Source organism: Urocampus carinirostris, chromosome 3, assembly GCF_059441175.1.
Source record: "Urocampus carinirostris isolate Australia breed hairy pipefish chromosome 3, RoL_Ucar_1.0, whole genome shotgun sequence".
Lineage (NCBI taxonomy): Eukaryota > Metazoa > Chordata > Actinopteri > Syngnathiformes > Syngnathidae > Urocampus > Urocampus carinirostris.
Genome location: NC_142351.1, coordinates 60,303,757 through 60,316,909, shown reverse-complemented (window position 1 = coordinate 60,316,909; position 13,153 = coordinate 60,303,757). Strand labels below are relative to the sequence as shown.

The 13,153-nt window shown below is 41.6% G+C and overlaps 1 protein-coding gene across 1 annotated transcript in view; it reads right to left on the bottom strand.

Annotated features, from left to right (window-relative positions):
- Nucleotides 1–840: 840 nt before the first annotated feature.
- The window catches only part of grm7 (glutamate metabotropic receptor 7), a 291,722-nt gene continuing 279,409 nt past the window's right edge, over nt 841–13,153 (bottom strand). Inside the window, exon 10 of the mRNA XM_088332773.1 lies at nt 841–1,801. Within this exon, the coding sequence (XP_088188899.1) occupies nt 1,752–1,801 (50 nt within the window). The 3' untranslated portion in view covers nt 841–1,751. The remainder of the gene's footprint in view (nt 1,802–13,153) is intronic.

Below are 13,153 nucleotides of genomic sequence, written 5' to 3'. Positions count from 1 at the left end.
AGTCGTGTTTATTTGTATAGCCCTTAATGACAAGGAGTCTCAAAGATCTGAACAGACCACAGATAATTGCAAACTACAGACTATTGCTCAATTTCAAAATAGTTATGAAAACATATATATACCACAGCCATATCCCCCTAGTGGGAGGTGGCTAGAGTCATTTCTGACTCTTTTGGGAGATTGATTTAGAGGAGGAGATTCCCAGCCCCCTCGCTCAACCCAACTGAGGTGTTGGAGGTCATTAGGTGACCAAACCCCCCAATTCCAACCCCTCAATGCTAGTATCAAACATAAACATACCATAAGTTGAAAAATAAACTTTACTTTAAAACTTTAGTTTGATCACATATACACTCACATATATTCTTGAAAACCCAGATTTCAAGCGCTAATGCAATTGTAAAACCCAACATCCGTTTCAAACCCTAATTTGAAGCTCAAACCCAGCTTCAAAACCCAATTTTAGACCACTATCTTTAGGCTTAAACGCTCATCTGAAACCTTAGCTCTACTTTAATAGTCCCAACACACTCAAAGCCTCGTTTGAAAACTTACTACATTTTTAAACACTCGTTGGTTCAAAGCCTACGTGTAAAACCCCATCCTTGGTCTAAAACAGTAATTTAATACCCAGACCATAATTTTTGAAACATTATTTTGAAGGCACAAGTTCAATACTCTAACTGTAATTCTAAACCCTTAACTTATGCCCCTAATCGTGATTTAAACAGTATTTTGAGGCTTTTTCCTCAAAGTTTTCGCCATGGTTGCCACTTTTCTGCCCTCAATTTAGGTAACATCGTGAAGCGCAATGAATAAGCATTGACGCTACGGCACGTGAATAGTATCAAAGATAACAAACTGCTTTATTACATTTTGATCAATTGACAGACATCACAACAAGGTTGCACGGTGGCTGTGAGTGCTGGTCGCACGCTTGCTAGGTACCACAACGAAAAAGCTACAAAAAACAAACATGCCTTCACATACAAGAGGGCTCCAATGCAGCAACACTTTAAAGCCATATTCTGTCGTCAGAATGAAATCCAGTGAAAACAAAGCGCAGGAAGAGTGCCCAAGCTCATAATTGGTATCTTTTAAATTTTTTCTCGTTTTTTTTCACATATTTATTTTTTGCTCACATCAAATAGAACAGACATACATCGGCACATGCAAAGTCAACACTTTGTGGTGCTTCTGCTTACCATCCAAATGCCATTGAACACAGACTGCTTATCTATTTTAGTACTCCAAACATGAAAATACTCTCAAATATTTACAAAAAAAATATACGTACAATGCCCAGCACTCAAATATAACCGTCATATGGGTTTGATTTTTTTTTTCTCGTGTAAAACAAAATACTGTATGTGGCAGAGCTCGCTGTTCAAGGTCATTCGATGTACTCGGAGCAAATAGAGGCACAGAAGAAAATCACTCGGAAACGATACAGAGGAGAAATAAGAGAATGGCAACCCCAAGAGAATATGGCTTTAATGACATTGGAAAAAGAAAGTATCCGGCAAGCAGATCCACCGTCCGCGCGTTTGTCGGCAACCCCTTTGAGCACACCCGGATGTGCAGCCGAGTCCAAACATCAGCAGCACCGTGCATCTCAACCGAGTCCGGACGGAGGTGAGATCCGGTCCGCCGTCCTGCTCGGATGCCGTCGGATGCACCGATTCGCCCGTTCGCCGCTCTCCTCGCCGGCTTCACGGATGACGGACGAGCGGCGGTCGTCCTCCGGCACGTCAAATCCTGAGGTTGTTGTAGTTCACGTATGTCTTCTTGGTGGCTTGACCTCAAACCGGAGAAAGAAAAACAATGTTAAAATTTGCACATTTGATGTCCTAAACACTGACATCATGTGAAGCACACCAGTACCCTAGCTGGCCAGTCACACCATTGGTTGAGATGTTGAAAAGGTTTTGAGTGTGAAAAAACATGTTCTATTTGTTCACATTCTGTATGTTTTAGAAATTGAATATTCCTTTAAATCTCAAAAATGTGCAAACCATATACAAAAACCAAACCTGACATGCGAACAACATAAGTGGTGTTGAATGGCTAGGACCCGACAAAGAATGGAGTCCAAACAGTCATATATGAAGGTCTAGGATGAGGGACAGGTGCACCCACCTCCAACACAACGCCGAGGTATTATCTAAAACTTGGCTTGAAGAACTCAAAACCTTCAGAGTCTGACGTCATGTGAAACACACCAGCAGGCCCGTCACCCTATTGGTTAAGATGTTAACTCGTCGAAAAGATTTTGAGTGTTTTAAGACAAGTTTTGGATAATGCCTCAGCGTTGTGTCGGAGGTGGGTGCAGCAATGGTACAACAAATGGCGAGCAGCCAAAATGGGGCGAACTGGCGAAACCAGCCAGGACACGGCAGGCTAGCCGGCTGCACGGATAGTTAACCAGGACCGATCCGCGGAAAAATGGGAAGCTGGCTGACCAAAAACATGTAGTAAGCAGCCAGGATAACCGCAAACCAATGACAAAAAACGATTACGGCAACAAACATGAACCCACCGGGAGAAAAAACAATAAGCACGGTAGGCAAGCCAGCTAGCTGACTGTTGATGGGACTACCCTAGACCAAACAAAACTGGAAGCCTTCAAGACCCAGCACGCTAACAGCGAGCTACCAGACAATATTATATTCATTAAAAGTCACAATGGGAAAAACACAAAAAGAAAAGTCACAATCACATACTTAAAGCAAAGCCAAAAAAGGAATGCAGAAGACGGCAGCTAAACTTACCACACAAAGCTTAATGATCAAAGCTAGCTCCCTGCACAAAACATTCAGAAGTCCCCAAACGACACGGTAAGCAAAATTCCAATTACTACAAGCGGCAATGAGCGTTAAGCATTTGCTGTTTACTACAATCTGAATCTGTTTTTCAAAAGGCCACACCATTGTTTTGGTTCTTGTTGTCATTTGCTGATGTCGCAGCTCTAGAGGATATAAAATCAAACCGTCTACTTTGAAAATCAATTCCTCGAGATCCACGGCACGTGGACTATTTCGAAGCATATCTGCATGATTTTTGAACACAGCTGCCTCCGGCTACACCGCATTTTGGTCCACCTGCGACACCATGACGGACTAGGCGGCAGTGGATGTTGCTCAAAAAAGACCCGCAATGCGCTCATCAGGCCAAAACAAAAGGCTCTTTTGGAAATTTGCAAAAGAACCTCTGCCTTTTGCTTGGGTATCAAACTGTGCGCCGCGTTCTCCTCACCAACTGTGAGCAATCAGCAGCCAACGTGTTGCAGATCGTTTGCCCTCCCAGGCGTCACTTTCCATTTTTGCGTGCTAACTAGCAATAAAAAAAGAAAGAAGGAACAGCTCACAAGTGGGCACAAGCTACACGCAGGGTTAAGCAATTGCCATGGGAACGAGGTGAGCGGTCTTAGGTAGAGGTCTCTAGGCGTGAGGTTTGCTCCTGGTCTAGAAGAGGTATTTCAAAATTATTTGAGCTAGGGTTGGGGTAGAATGAAAGAATAGATAGACAGACAGATAGAGAGGAGCAGAAAAAAACAGGAGTGTCTAGCTCATTTGAGCTCATGGGCCACATGGTAGATAAACAGTCTCACAGGGTCCTGACTAGTAAATTATAGAGAGAATTATAGACAAAAAGAAAAATAGAAAGAACAATAGTAAGAGACAGAAAGAAAGAGAGAGAGAAAGAGGTACAGGGAAAAGGAGAAAATGAAAGATTAAAGGAAGAAAAATAAATAAATGATAAAGAAATTGAAAATGGAAAGAAAAGGACAGGGTGTGAATAAGAAAAGGAGAGAGAGAGAGAAAGAGATAAAAGATTTGGATGAAAAGAAAAAAAGAGAGTGAGAGAGAGGGATAGAGAGAGGGAGCGAAATAGAGAGGGAGACAGGGAATAAAAGTGAAAGAGAGAGTAAAAGAAATGGGAAAAGAAAAAAAGTGGGAGACAATGCTAGATCTTTCTAGCGAGAAAGAGAAAGAGAGAAAAAGAGAGAGAGAAAGAGAGAGAAAGAGAGAGAAAGAGAGAGAGAGAAAAAAAAGTGACAGAAACAAATCTAGCAGGAGTTGTTTTTGTAAGAGGTGCTTGTTATTGGCGACATTCAGGTAACATATTTTAAATTGCAGCTTGTTTTCCACACGCTTTTCTCGACGTTGTCTTACGGGTCGGATTCAAACCATTGGCGCGCCTGATCCGGCCAGCAGGCTGGACGGGCGACATCCCTCTCTATAAGGTATCGTGGGTTTTCCGTTCGCCCTCTATCACTCGATCGCTCAGCCAACGAGGCCTGAGCTGTTGGGCGACACGCAGAAGGTCCAAGTATTTCTGCCTTAATGAGATTGCTTCTGCTGGTAGTACTTTTAATGTTGCCATGGCGACCAAATCCCCCAGGCTCCGCAATTATAGTCGCAGCATTCCTTTACAGCGTTTTGTAGTCCGTGGCTGCGTACGTGATGAATAAAACATCACATGTTCTTCTATAAGCAGCGCCTGGGATCAGCAGCCGAACGCTCTCGGAGCAAACGCGTGTCAATTCGAATGTATTTGCCGCTTTTAATATTTATTCTCTTGCATAGCCGAGGCAGAGTCGACTCTTTTTTCCCGGTTCAGCATGCAGTGCTTTTTTGTTGCGAGCGTAAAACCCGATGTTTTTGTCTGTGATCTAAATGCTTCGCGAGGCATCGTAATCCCGGCGTCGGCGGGTCCGCCGTGTCAAACCAATGGGACTTCAAAATGCACAGCCGACATCGCTCACTGGAGTTGACGTAAACATGTCAGGGAAACATTTTTGGATTCCGTTGAGGCCTAACTGTTTAGCCATCAATACAATCAATCGATAGTCATATGCAGGGAGGCTAGTATCAAATCTATCTATCTATCTATCTATCTATCTATCTATCTATCTATCTATCTATCTATCTATCTATCTATCTATCTACTTGGTCATATCCCTCAAGAGGGGTGCCTGACAGCAAGACAAACACATACAATAACGAAGAAAAATAAAAGGGGAAAAAATAGCAAAAAAAGCACACACAAAAATTTTTGAATGCCCAAACACCCAAACAAGTTAGGCACCTCGGCACCTAAGTTGGTGCTCTCGTCCCTCCAGATGAAACGGGACACAAGAAAGCGGCCATGTCACTCAGGTCAGGGTGACACAACACACTCTTTTGTTCAACAGCAGGGCCCTACAGCTTTCATTGGTTTACCCCTACCGCATCATACAGGTGCCCTGCCCATCCCTTAGAATGCGTCCAAACATCCCACTATCCTTTTACAACACCTCTCCACTCATTCTTATCACCAACAAGAGCTCTAGCTTCCACTAGATTTAGACTTCTTTCCAGCAGTGCACTCATAACACCATCCATCCACGTCAATTGCGGCCCTCCTCTTGGTCTCCTTCCATTGACTTCTGCTCTGTATATCCTCTTCAACATTCGCTCCTCATCCATCCTCTCCATGTGTCCAAACCAACCGAGTACTCTCTTATCCACAGGCTTGCTCACTTCCATGACTACTCCAGTTCTGTCTCTCACAACGTCATTTCTCAATCTATCCGATCTTGTCACTCCTAACATACTCCTCAAACACTTCATCTCCAAAAACATTTAATTTCCTTCTTAAATCTGCGTCCAGGCTCCCAGTCTCTGCACCATACAACACAGTCGGCACAATCACACTCTCATACTGTCCCCTCTCAACATCCATACTCATACTCTTGTTGCTCATCACTCTCCTCAGAGCACCCAAAACCTTGCTTCCTTGATTGATTATAAAATGAAATGATCTGCATTTATATAGCGCTTTTCAAGTCAATGACTTCCCAAAGCGCTTTACAATGTGCTCCACATTTCCCAATAGCGGCCTTGTATTGCAGCCATGTAAGACGCTAATCTGCTTATTGGGGGTATTACGGGTTCAGTGTCTTACCCAAGGACACTTCGAAATGTAACACGGACGAGCTGGGATTGGAACTGGGATCCCTTGATCCCAAGACGAGCGCTCTGCCTCTTGAGCTACTGCCGCCCCAAAATCTATCTTATCTAATCTAAATCGAATCTATTTAAATATATCTAATCTAAAGTACTTTTTGAATCCAGATCTGTGTGTGCTTGGATGTCTTTTTGTATTCAACAAATTGTCTTCAAAATGTTAGAAACAATTCTTTAATTTTTTCCAGTAGTCGGCGAAGTGCTGCTCAGGTGCGTGAAAACACACCGTCGAATAAGACAAAAAAACACTGCTATGGAGACACGGACGATTAGACAAAAAGCATTTAAAGAGTATTTTTGGTGATTATTCACTTTAAATAGTCTGGCACCAAAGTTGAAACTTATTTATTTTTTGAGTCAGTAATTCATTCAAACAATTCCTTGATAAAAGCATTGCAATGTGATACTTGCTCTCACATATTCCGTAATACTGTCACTGTACAATTATAACTTTTTACAGACCGTCATACCCATGAACAAACATTATTGTACTCTCATACGTACTACTATACTTTCATAGACACTACTATACTCTCACACATACAGTACTTCTATACTCTATCCCACATACAACTGTGCTCTCATTCACACTCGACTATACTCTCGTACACACTCTACTGTACTCTCTCTTACACATATTACGGGTCCAAAAAGGGAAAATGATACATGGAATAAATTAAAATATACATTGATATTTGACTTTGTTTGTTATTGCGCTCATGCTTTTTCATTATGAGAGCCACTTATAAAATGACCACATTGAAAAGAAATAAATGTCATTTATTTTAAATAAGAAAAAATAGAGTCTGTTTTATTTCCTCAAGGGATCTTTCTTATGTAATTTGCAATTAAAATGGTAATGCCAGTTTTTGATATCTACAAAATGACCATGTCCAATGCAAAACATGTAATTATTTTCAAATATGGAAAAAAAGGGTTAGGGTTATTACTTTTTTATTTGGTCATGTAATTTGAAATGAAAATGATACTATTGATTTTTATGTAAATGCTTTTTGGGGCTTGGGCAGTAATAGTAGTTTAATGTAAGTAGAGGATTTTACACGCCCATGGGAGGAGCCGGCACACTATTATGCGGGGAAACGTGGGCCAAGAAAAAAAAGCTAAAGGACTTCAGAAGAAGGCTTCCCACAGACTCCAACGTCGCTTCTTCGGCCATCTTCGATGGAGTTCACTTAGTTCTTTTGTTAAGGAAATTAAATCTGCCCCCGTGTGAAAATGTCGACTTTCCTGTTCATTTTTCCCTCAAGAAACGAGTGTGCATAAATTGTTGAGTGAATGTAGGTTGTGTTTGGTTAATGGAGTCAGATAACTAATTTAAACAATTTGGTAAACGGTACATTTTGCTATTAATTCCCAACATAAGGGAACTTGGACTCACAAAACTCGCTATGGAATTTCGACAAGTAATTCATATGCCCCCGCCCACTTCCTTTGAAGAGGCAAAGGTGGATTTTTTTAGTCTGTTTCTATGTTTTACGTTTCAAAATGTAAGCAACATTTGCCAATTGTTTGCATGTGTTCAATCGCCCTCTGTTGGCTGCGGCTGCATCGGCTCGCTACAACGGGTCAGGTGTATCGACATTTCGTTCTGTGTACATTGTTACAAAGAATGACAATACAAAGGAAATTATTATTATTATTATTATTTCTGGATAATGTTTCTTTAAACGGGGTTGTGATTGAGGTGAGGAGAAAAAGTCTGAAACCTAGCCGGGGGCTTGGGGGCCCGCAGGCCCCCCGGGGGGTCCAGGGTGGAGCCCGGTGGGCGCGCGCAGGGCGTCGAAGCCCCCCCGAAGCTCCTGGGTTTTAGGCAATTTACTTGTCCAAAACCATGCTTAAATTAATCATTTACGTAACATCTTTAGAAGATTTAAATAAGAAAAATAATTTGCCCACATACCTGATTTTTTTGTAAATACTGCAAGGTCAGTTCAAATGCAGTTCAGTTGATACACATACAAAATGAAATATTCTTCAAATTGTAATGTTTGGTTCACTTCACAAGGATGAAAACAGAGAAATTTATTTCTGCTGAAAAAGTCTTCAGTTTTAAATTCACTTCAGACATGACCATTTTGCCCGTATTGCCCTGACATGTGCCTTCCGTGCAAATTTCTGGGCTGCCTGCATCTTCCTGTTTGCCTCTGCCTTGGAAGCCTCCTGTTTTGCTCTGATTTCAAGTTTCTGCCTCTTGGCCTCCCTTTCCACTTCTCTCATCTGCAGCTTCCCTATACCTTTTGCTGGAAGTCCTGATCTTGAAGCAGAGCCTACCATCAACAGGGTCCATGATAAGGTCTTTTCTTCTGAATTGTTTGATGGCAGACTTCTTCCTTCCATTCTCGACGAGGTCTTAGCGGCTAATAATGCTAACAAGCTAGTATGTTTAGCGAGACGTAATATATTCGAAGGCCAACATTGGCTAGCAGCAATAAGGACAAAGAACTGAAATCTCATTGGATTAGAGAGAGATGGACACATTCGAGCCCAATCAAATTTCAGTATATTGAATTCCGTGTCACGCCGAAATTGTATGAGGAAATGTTGCCCCAACTCAAGTGATTTGAAAATAAAAGTACGCTTTAAGAATCAATAAGATGTAAACTTATGTTGGTGTAACTGTGGGGAGGTTGGAGACTTTACGCATATTTTCTGGAATTGCCCTGTAATATTACATTTTTGGGGAAGTATCCAGACAGAAATAAAATTAATTATTGGCTGGAAATTGCGGTTGGACCCAGTGACCTATGTATTAGGAATTTTGCCAGAATTATTGACTGGACAACATGATTATATACTAAAGTTTATGCTTCTGGTAGCAAAGAAAATGATCACAGTGTCCTGGCTGAAACCACAACCTCCTGACATAAAACAATGGAGAGACAAATTAGAGGAAATGTACATTATGGAAAAAATCACGGCAAGACTTCAACTGAAACTCGATCAATTCGAGAAAAGATGGAAGCCTATCACACAAATTTTACTTTATGTCTAAACACCTCCCCCTCATTTTTATTTTATTGATTGTATTGTATTAACATTTTTTCTTTTTTCTTTCTGTTGTTCCTTCTGTTATTTATGGGTGTGTCAAGTGTATATGTTTTGTGTTTGGGTTGATGTATGATGGTGGAATCAAACCTCTGTCAAAATTTGTGTGAGAAATAAAAAGTTATAATAATAAAAAAAGAATCAATAAGTGAAGTATACATACTATCTTAAACTTAAAATAGGTAAATTATGGAAAAAGTGAAAGCGAAAAAGTCGGGATTCCGACTATAGTCGGAAAAATCACATCCCTGTTTAAAGCCATTGAGTTGTATCGATGTATTTAGCATCCCTGATTAAGACTATTTCCAAATATATTTACTTTTCAATTAGTATCTTGTTAATTTGCCACCTTGGGTTCCAAAAGAAAGTTCACGGAATGTGAAACACATTTTTAGGAGCAATTTATTTTTTTAGTGTATGCTCTCGGCCGCTATTAATTGATTGGCGATCTGTAAACAGAAGTCCAAATGGCCCTCTACGAGGTTTGTTGTTTTAATTAACAAAAAATAGTTCATTCAGACTCTTTTTTAAAATGACCTCTATAGTATGATTAACACATCCACCCGTTATCTGCAGCACTTCTTTGTTAGCTGGAGCAAGTGTCAATTGGTTGTATCTTTCCATTTGTAACAGGCATGTTTTCAAGCACCTATCAATATTTTCAAAACCCGTGCAAGACAAGCTAAATGATATTCCTTTGTTTGTTTGTAAATTAGCTAGTACTTTACATGTGTTTTTAGTCAATGGAAACCATATGTATTCCATCCATATTCTGCTACTTTTCCTCAGTAGGGCCGTGGGGTGCTGGAGCCCATACCAACTATCTTCGGGCAGTGGGCAGGGGACACCCTTAACCGGTTGCCAGCCAGTCGCAGGACACACAGAGACAGACGACCAATCACAAGCTCACTTATACAGGGTTACAATTTGGAATCCCCAATCAACCTGCCACGCATGTTCTTGGAATCTGGGAGAAAACCGGAGTGCCCAGAGGAAACTCACGCAAGCACGGGGAGAACATGCAAACTCACAGCACAGGAAGGCTAGTAACTGGATTTGAAATCATGACCTCAGAACTGTGCCGCAGACACGCTGACCCTTCAGCTGCTGTGCCACCTTTAACACATTTTTAGCAGAAAATATTATTTTTAATATATGCTGAGCGCCACTATATCAATCAGTGGTCCATAAACGGCCCCAAGGCTACAGTCTAAAAGCCAGTCATAAAGTCACATTGTGCCCGTGTGTGGTGATTGAACCACATGTGTGCCTAAATGAAAACACATCATTATCACTGTCACCCTAATGATTCATATTTCAAATGGGATTCAATCTAATTAAACATAAAGCTGCCACTGGTACACTGACGACTCCCGGCTGATTACTCCCCCGCTAAGTGGACTTTTGATATACTTCGGACATGTGCAACTGAGCTAGTTTAGACTCAAGTAGTCTTGCATAAATGTGGACCCAGTATCCAATCGAAGACCACATTTGAAAACAACACGGCTTGCATTTGAAATCATTGCAATCAAGGCCTACAGACTGCCATACAAATTCATATACAGAAAGTCAAACGATATACAATCTCGCTTGCCTTCCCAGAGAGTGGTCTAAAATCACAACGTTTAGAGCATATTCATACGTTCTTTGTTCTGAGTCACAATTTCTTTATTTCACTCACCCCAAAAAGTGTAACTTTGCAACTGGTTATAAGAATAAACAATATAATTTAACTTGCAAAATAAATAAATATGCCACAAGATAAGTACTGTGTTTCAAGCGTGTTTATTTTTTCTTATTTTACCTCAACCTCTTTTACTATGCCCTTTTCACAGATTTACGTTGCATAACACAACACAACGTAAAGCCAAATGCTTTGTTCGCTTCCTCCAAGGTTAGCTTTCTAGCCGGTCAGTAATGCTGAGAGGGGCGAGGCTAGGGAGATGCTAGGGCGCTCCCAATTTGACGTGGTGAGAAGAGGCTTGTGTCACTCACTCCTCTACCTTACTCTATGCTTTGCGTAGGATTTGGACATTTTACCGTCATCCTAGATGCACTTTGTTAAAGTAAGGAGTAAAATTGAGGGTAAATGGAGGTAGTTCATCGAAGAACGAGTCCAACCCAAATCTGGGTCAAATTGGGCCTAAAATACCGATCACTAGGTCTGGACCGAGCTGGGTTTCTCTCTTGCTGCCTTTTTTAATATCTTCTTTGTCTCTCTGGCTCTCTTTTCGCTCTCTCTCTTCAACTGCTGCACTACACTCATAAGGAGCTACTGCTGCTGTTGTTGTTGTTGTTGAGTCACTCAAGGCGCCTAAGGTAATCCTTAGTAGCGCTAGACTCGCTCGTGGGAGGCTCCGTAGTTCTCCGAAGGAGAGGGGGCTGCGACCGTCCTGTGCCGCCAGGCCTGACGGGGTGTGACCCAAGCAAACCAAGCATACGAAGCCTCTTAAGTCCTTGGTACGTTCGGACAGGCCGGTGCATGATCTATGGAAGCCCTGTGGGCAGGTAGTACAGGTGATTGGGGTGTGGTCGCAACAAATGGCTCAAAAGCACCACTGGCACCTGGACTGGGGGCCAGGGCCGCTCTCGATGTCGCCCGCCCTAAGAAGAACAGAGAGAGGAGAGCAGAAGAGAGAGAAAGAGAGGGACAGATAGAAAGAGACAAAGACAGACAGAGTAAAATGCAAAAAGGGGGAAAAGAGAGTGAGAGAGGTGGGGAGAGAGTAGAAAAGAGAGGGATAGAGAAAATGAGAGACAAGAGTGCAAGGGGGGAAGAGAGAAAAGGAGAGACAAAGAAAGAGAGAGGACCAAGAAAGAAAGAAAGAGCGAGTCTGAGTGGATTGAGCTGGATTCGTAGGGCTCCCCCGGGAGAGAGCCCTTCGCAGGACACCACGGGAAGGTTCCTAGTCTTTGGCCTGCAGCTACTGCTGCTGTACTTTAAGGTCTGTCAAAGAAAGGCGGGCGTCCTTGAAAAGTTCCTGTAAACTCTTAATACAAGTCTGTCAATGATGAAAAATGTCGGTTAATGTGACCTCATAGGACACAGAAATATAAAATATGAAAATGCTTATGCGATTGTGTCTAACTTTTGTTACAAAAAGAAGACTTAAATTTGTCGTCATAACCTCTCAATAACCTCTCTTCCTCCCACATCCTCACAAATAAATACATATTTTTTGTTTTGCTTTGAGCTCAGTTCTACAAATCCAATTCATTAGTTGGGCTCGGGGTGGAACATGATTTAGAACCCGCGGGCCTAGGTCGGGTCCGGCTGAATTTTTGTAGGCCTCCAAAAGATGACAAATGAGCCGAACCAGACAATCTGGAATAACTAGTATCACAATTACAAAGGTTTATTTTCCTGACACTTGTTCATCAAATGCATTGGGAAACCCATGATAGTGACATTTTGAGCAAGAAATTTACATTACGCTCCTGTTCTAAGTGAATAGTGAATGTAACCTATATTTATTTATTTTAGTGTATTTCAACAAGCAAAGTGATACTTAATCAATTCCTCTGGTATATGATTTCCATCGATTAGAATGGGGAAAGGCGATTTGTGCAATGCATGAAAACCACAGTTAAAGTGGAGGACGTTGACGAATGGCAATCTCAAAAAGGAACAATCTCACTATTTTTTTCACGGCTTTATATGATTGCACATGAATAGCGGCGCAAATGTGCACGAGCGCTCATCTTCTTAATGCTATAAATCACACAGAGTGGTCTCCTCCAGTTCCGACAGGCCCGAAAGACAGAGTATTTGGCGCTCTGATGCTTACATGCGTTGACGGACAATCTCAGGGGACGCCGCGGCCGTGGTTCAGGTTTTGGGCTGGTCATGCACATAAATTCTCTATTAATAAATGTCACTTGCACTGATACTGAAAAAAAGGAAAAAAGTGGGACAAGGATGAAGACAAAAAAACAAGAAGACGTGTCGAGGTGAAAGGGTCCCTACAGCAGATGATGTTGTGGCAAATCCTCAAAAGCATTTGCACTTGCATATATAGAAATAGATTTGCATACATGTCTACATTAACTTACAATACATTACTTGCTTGTGG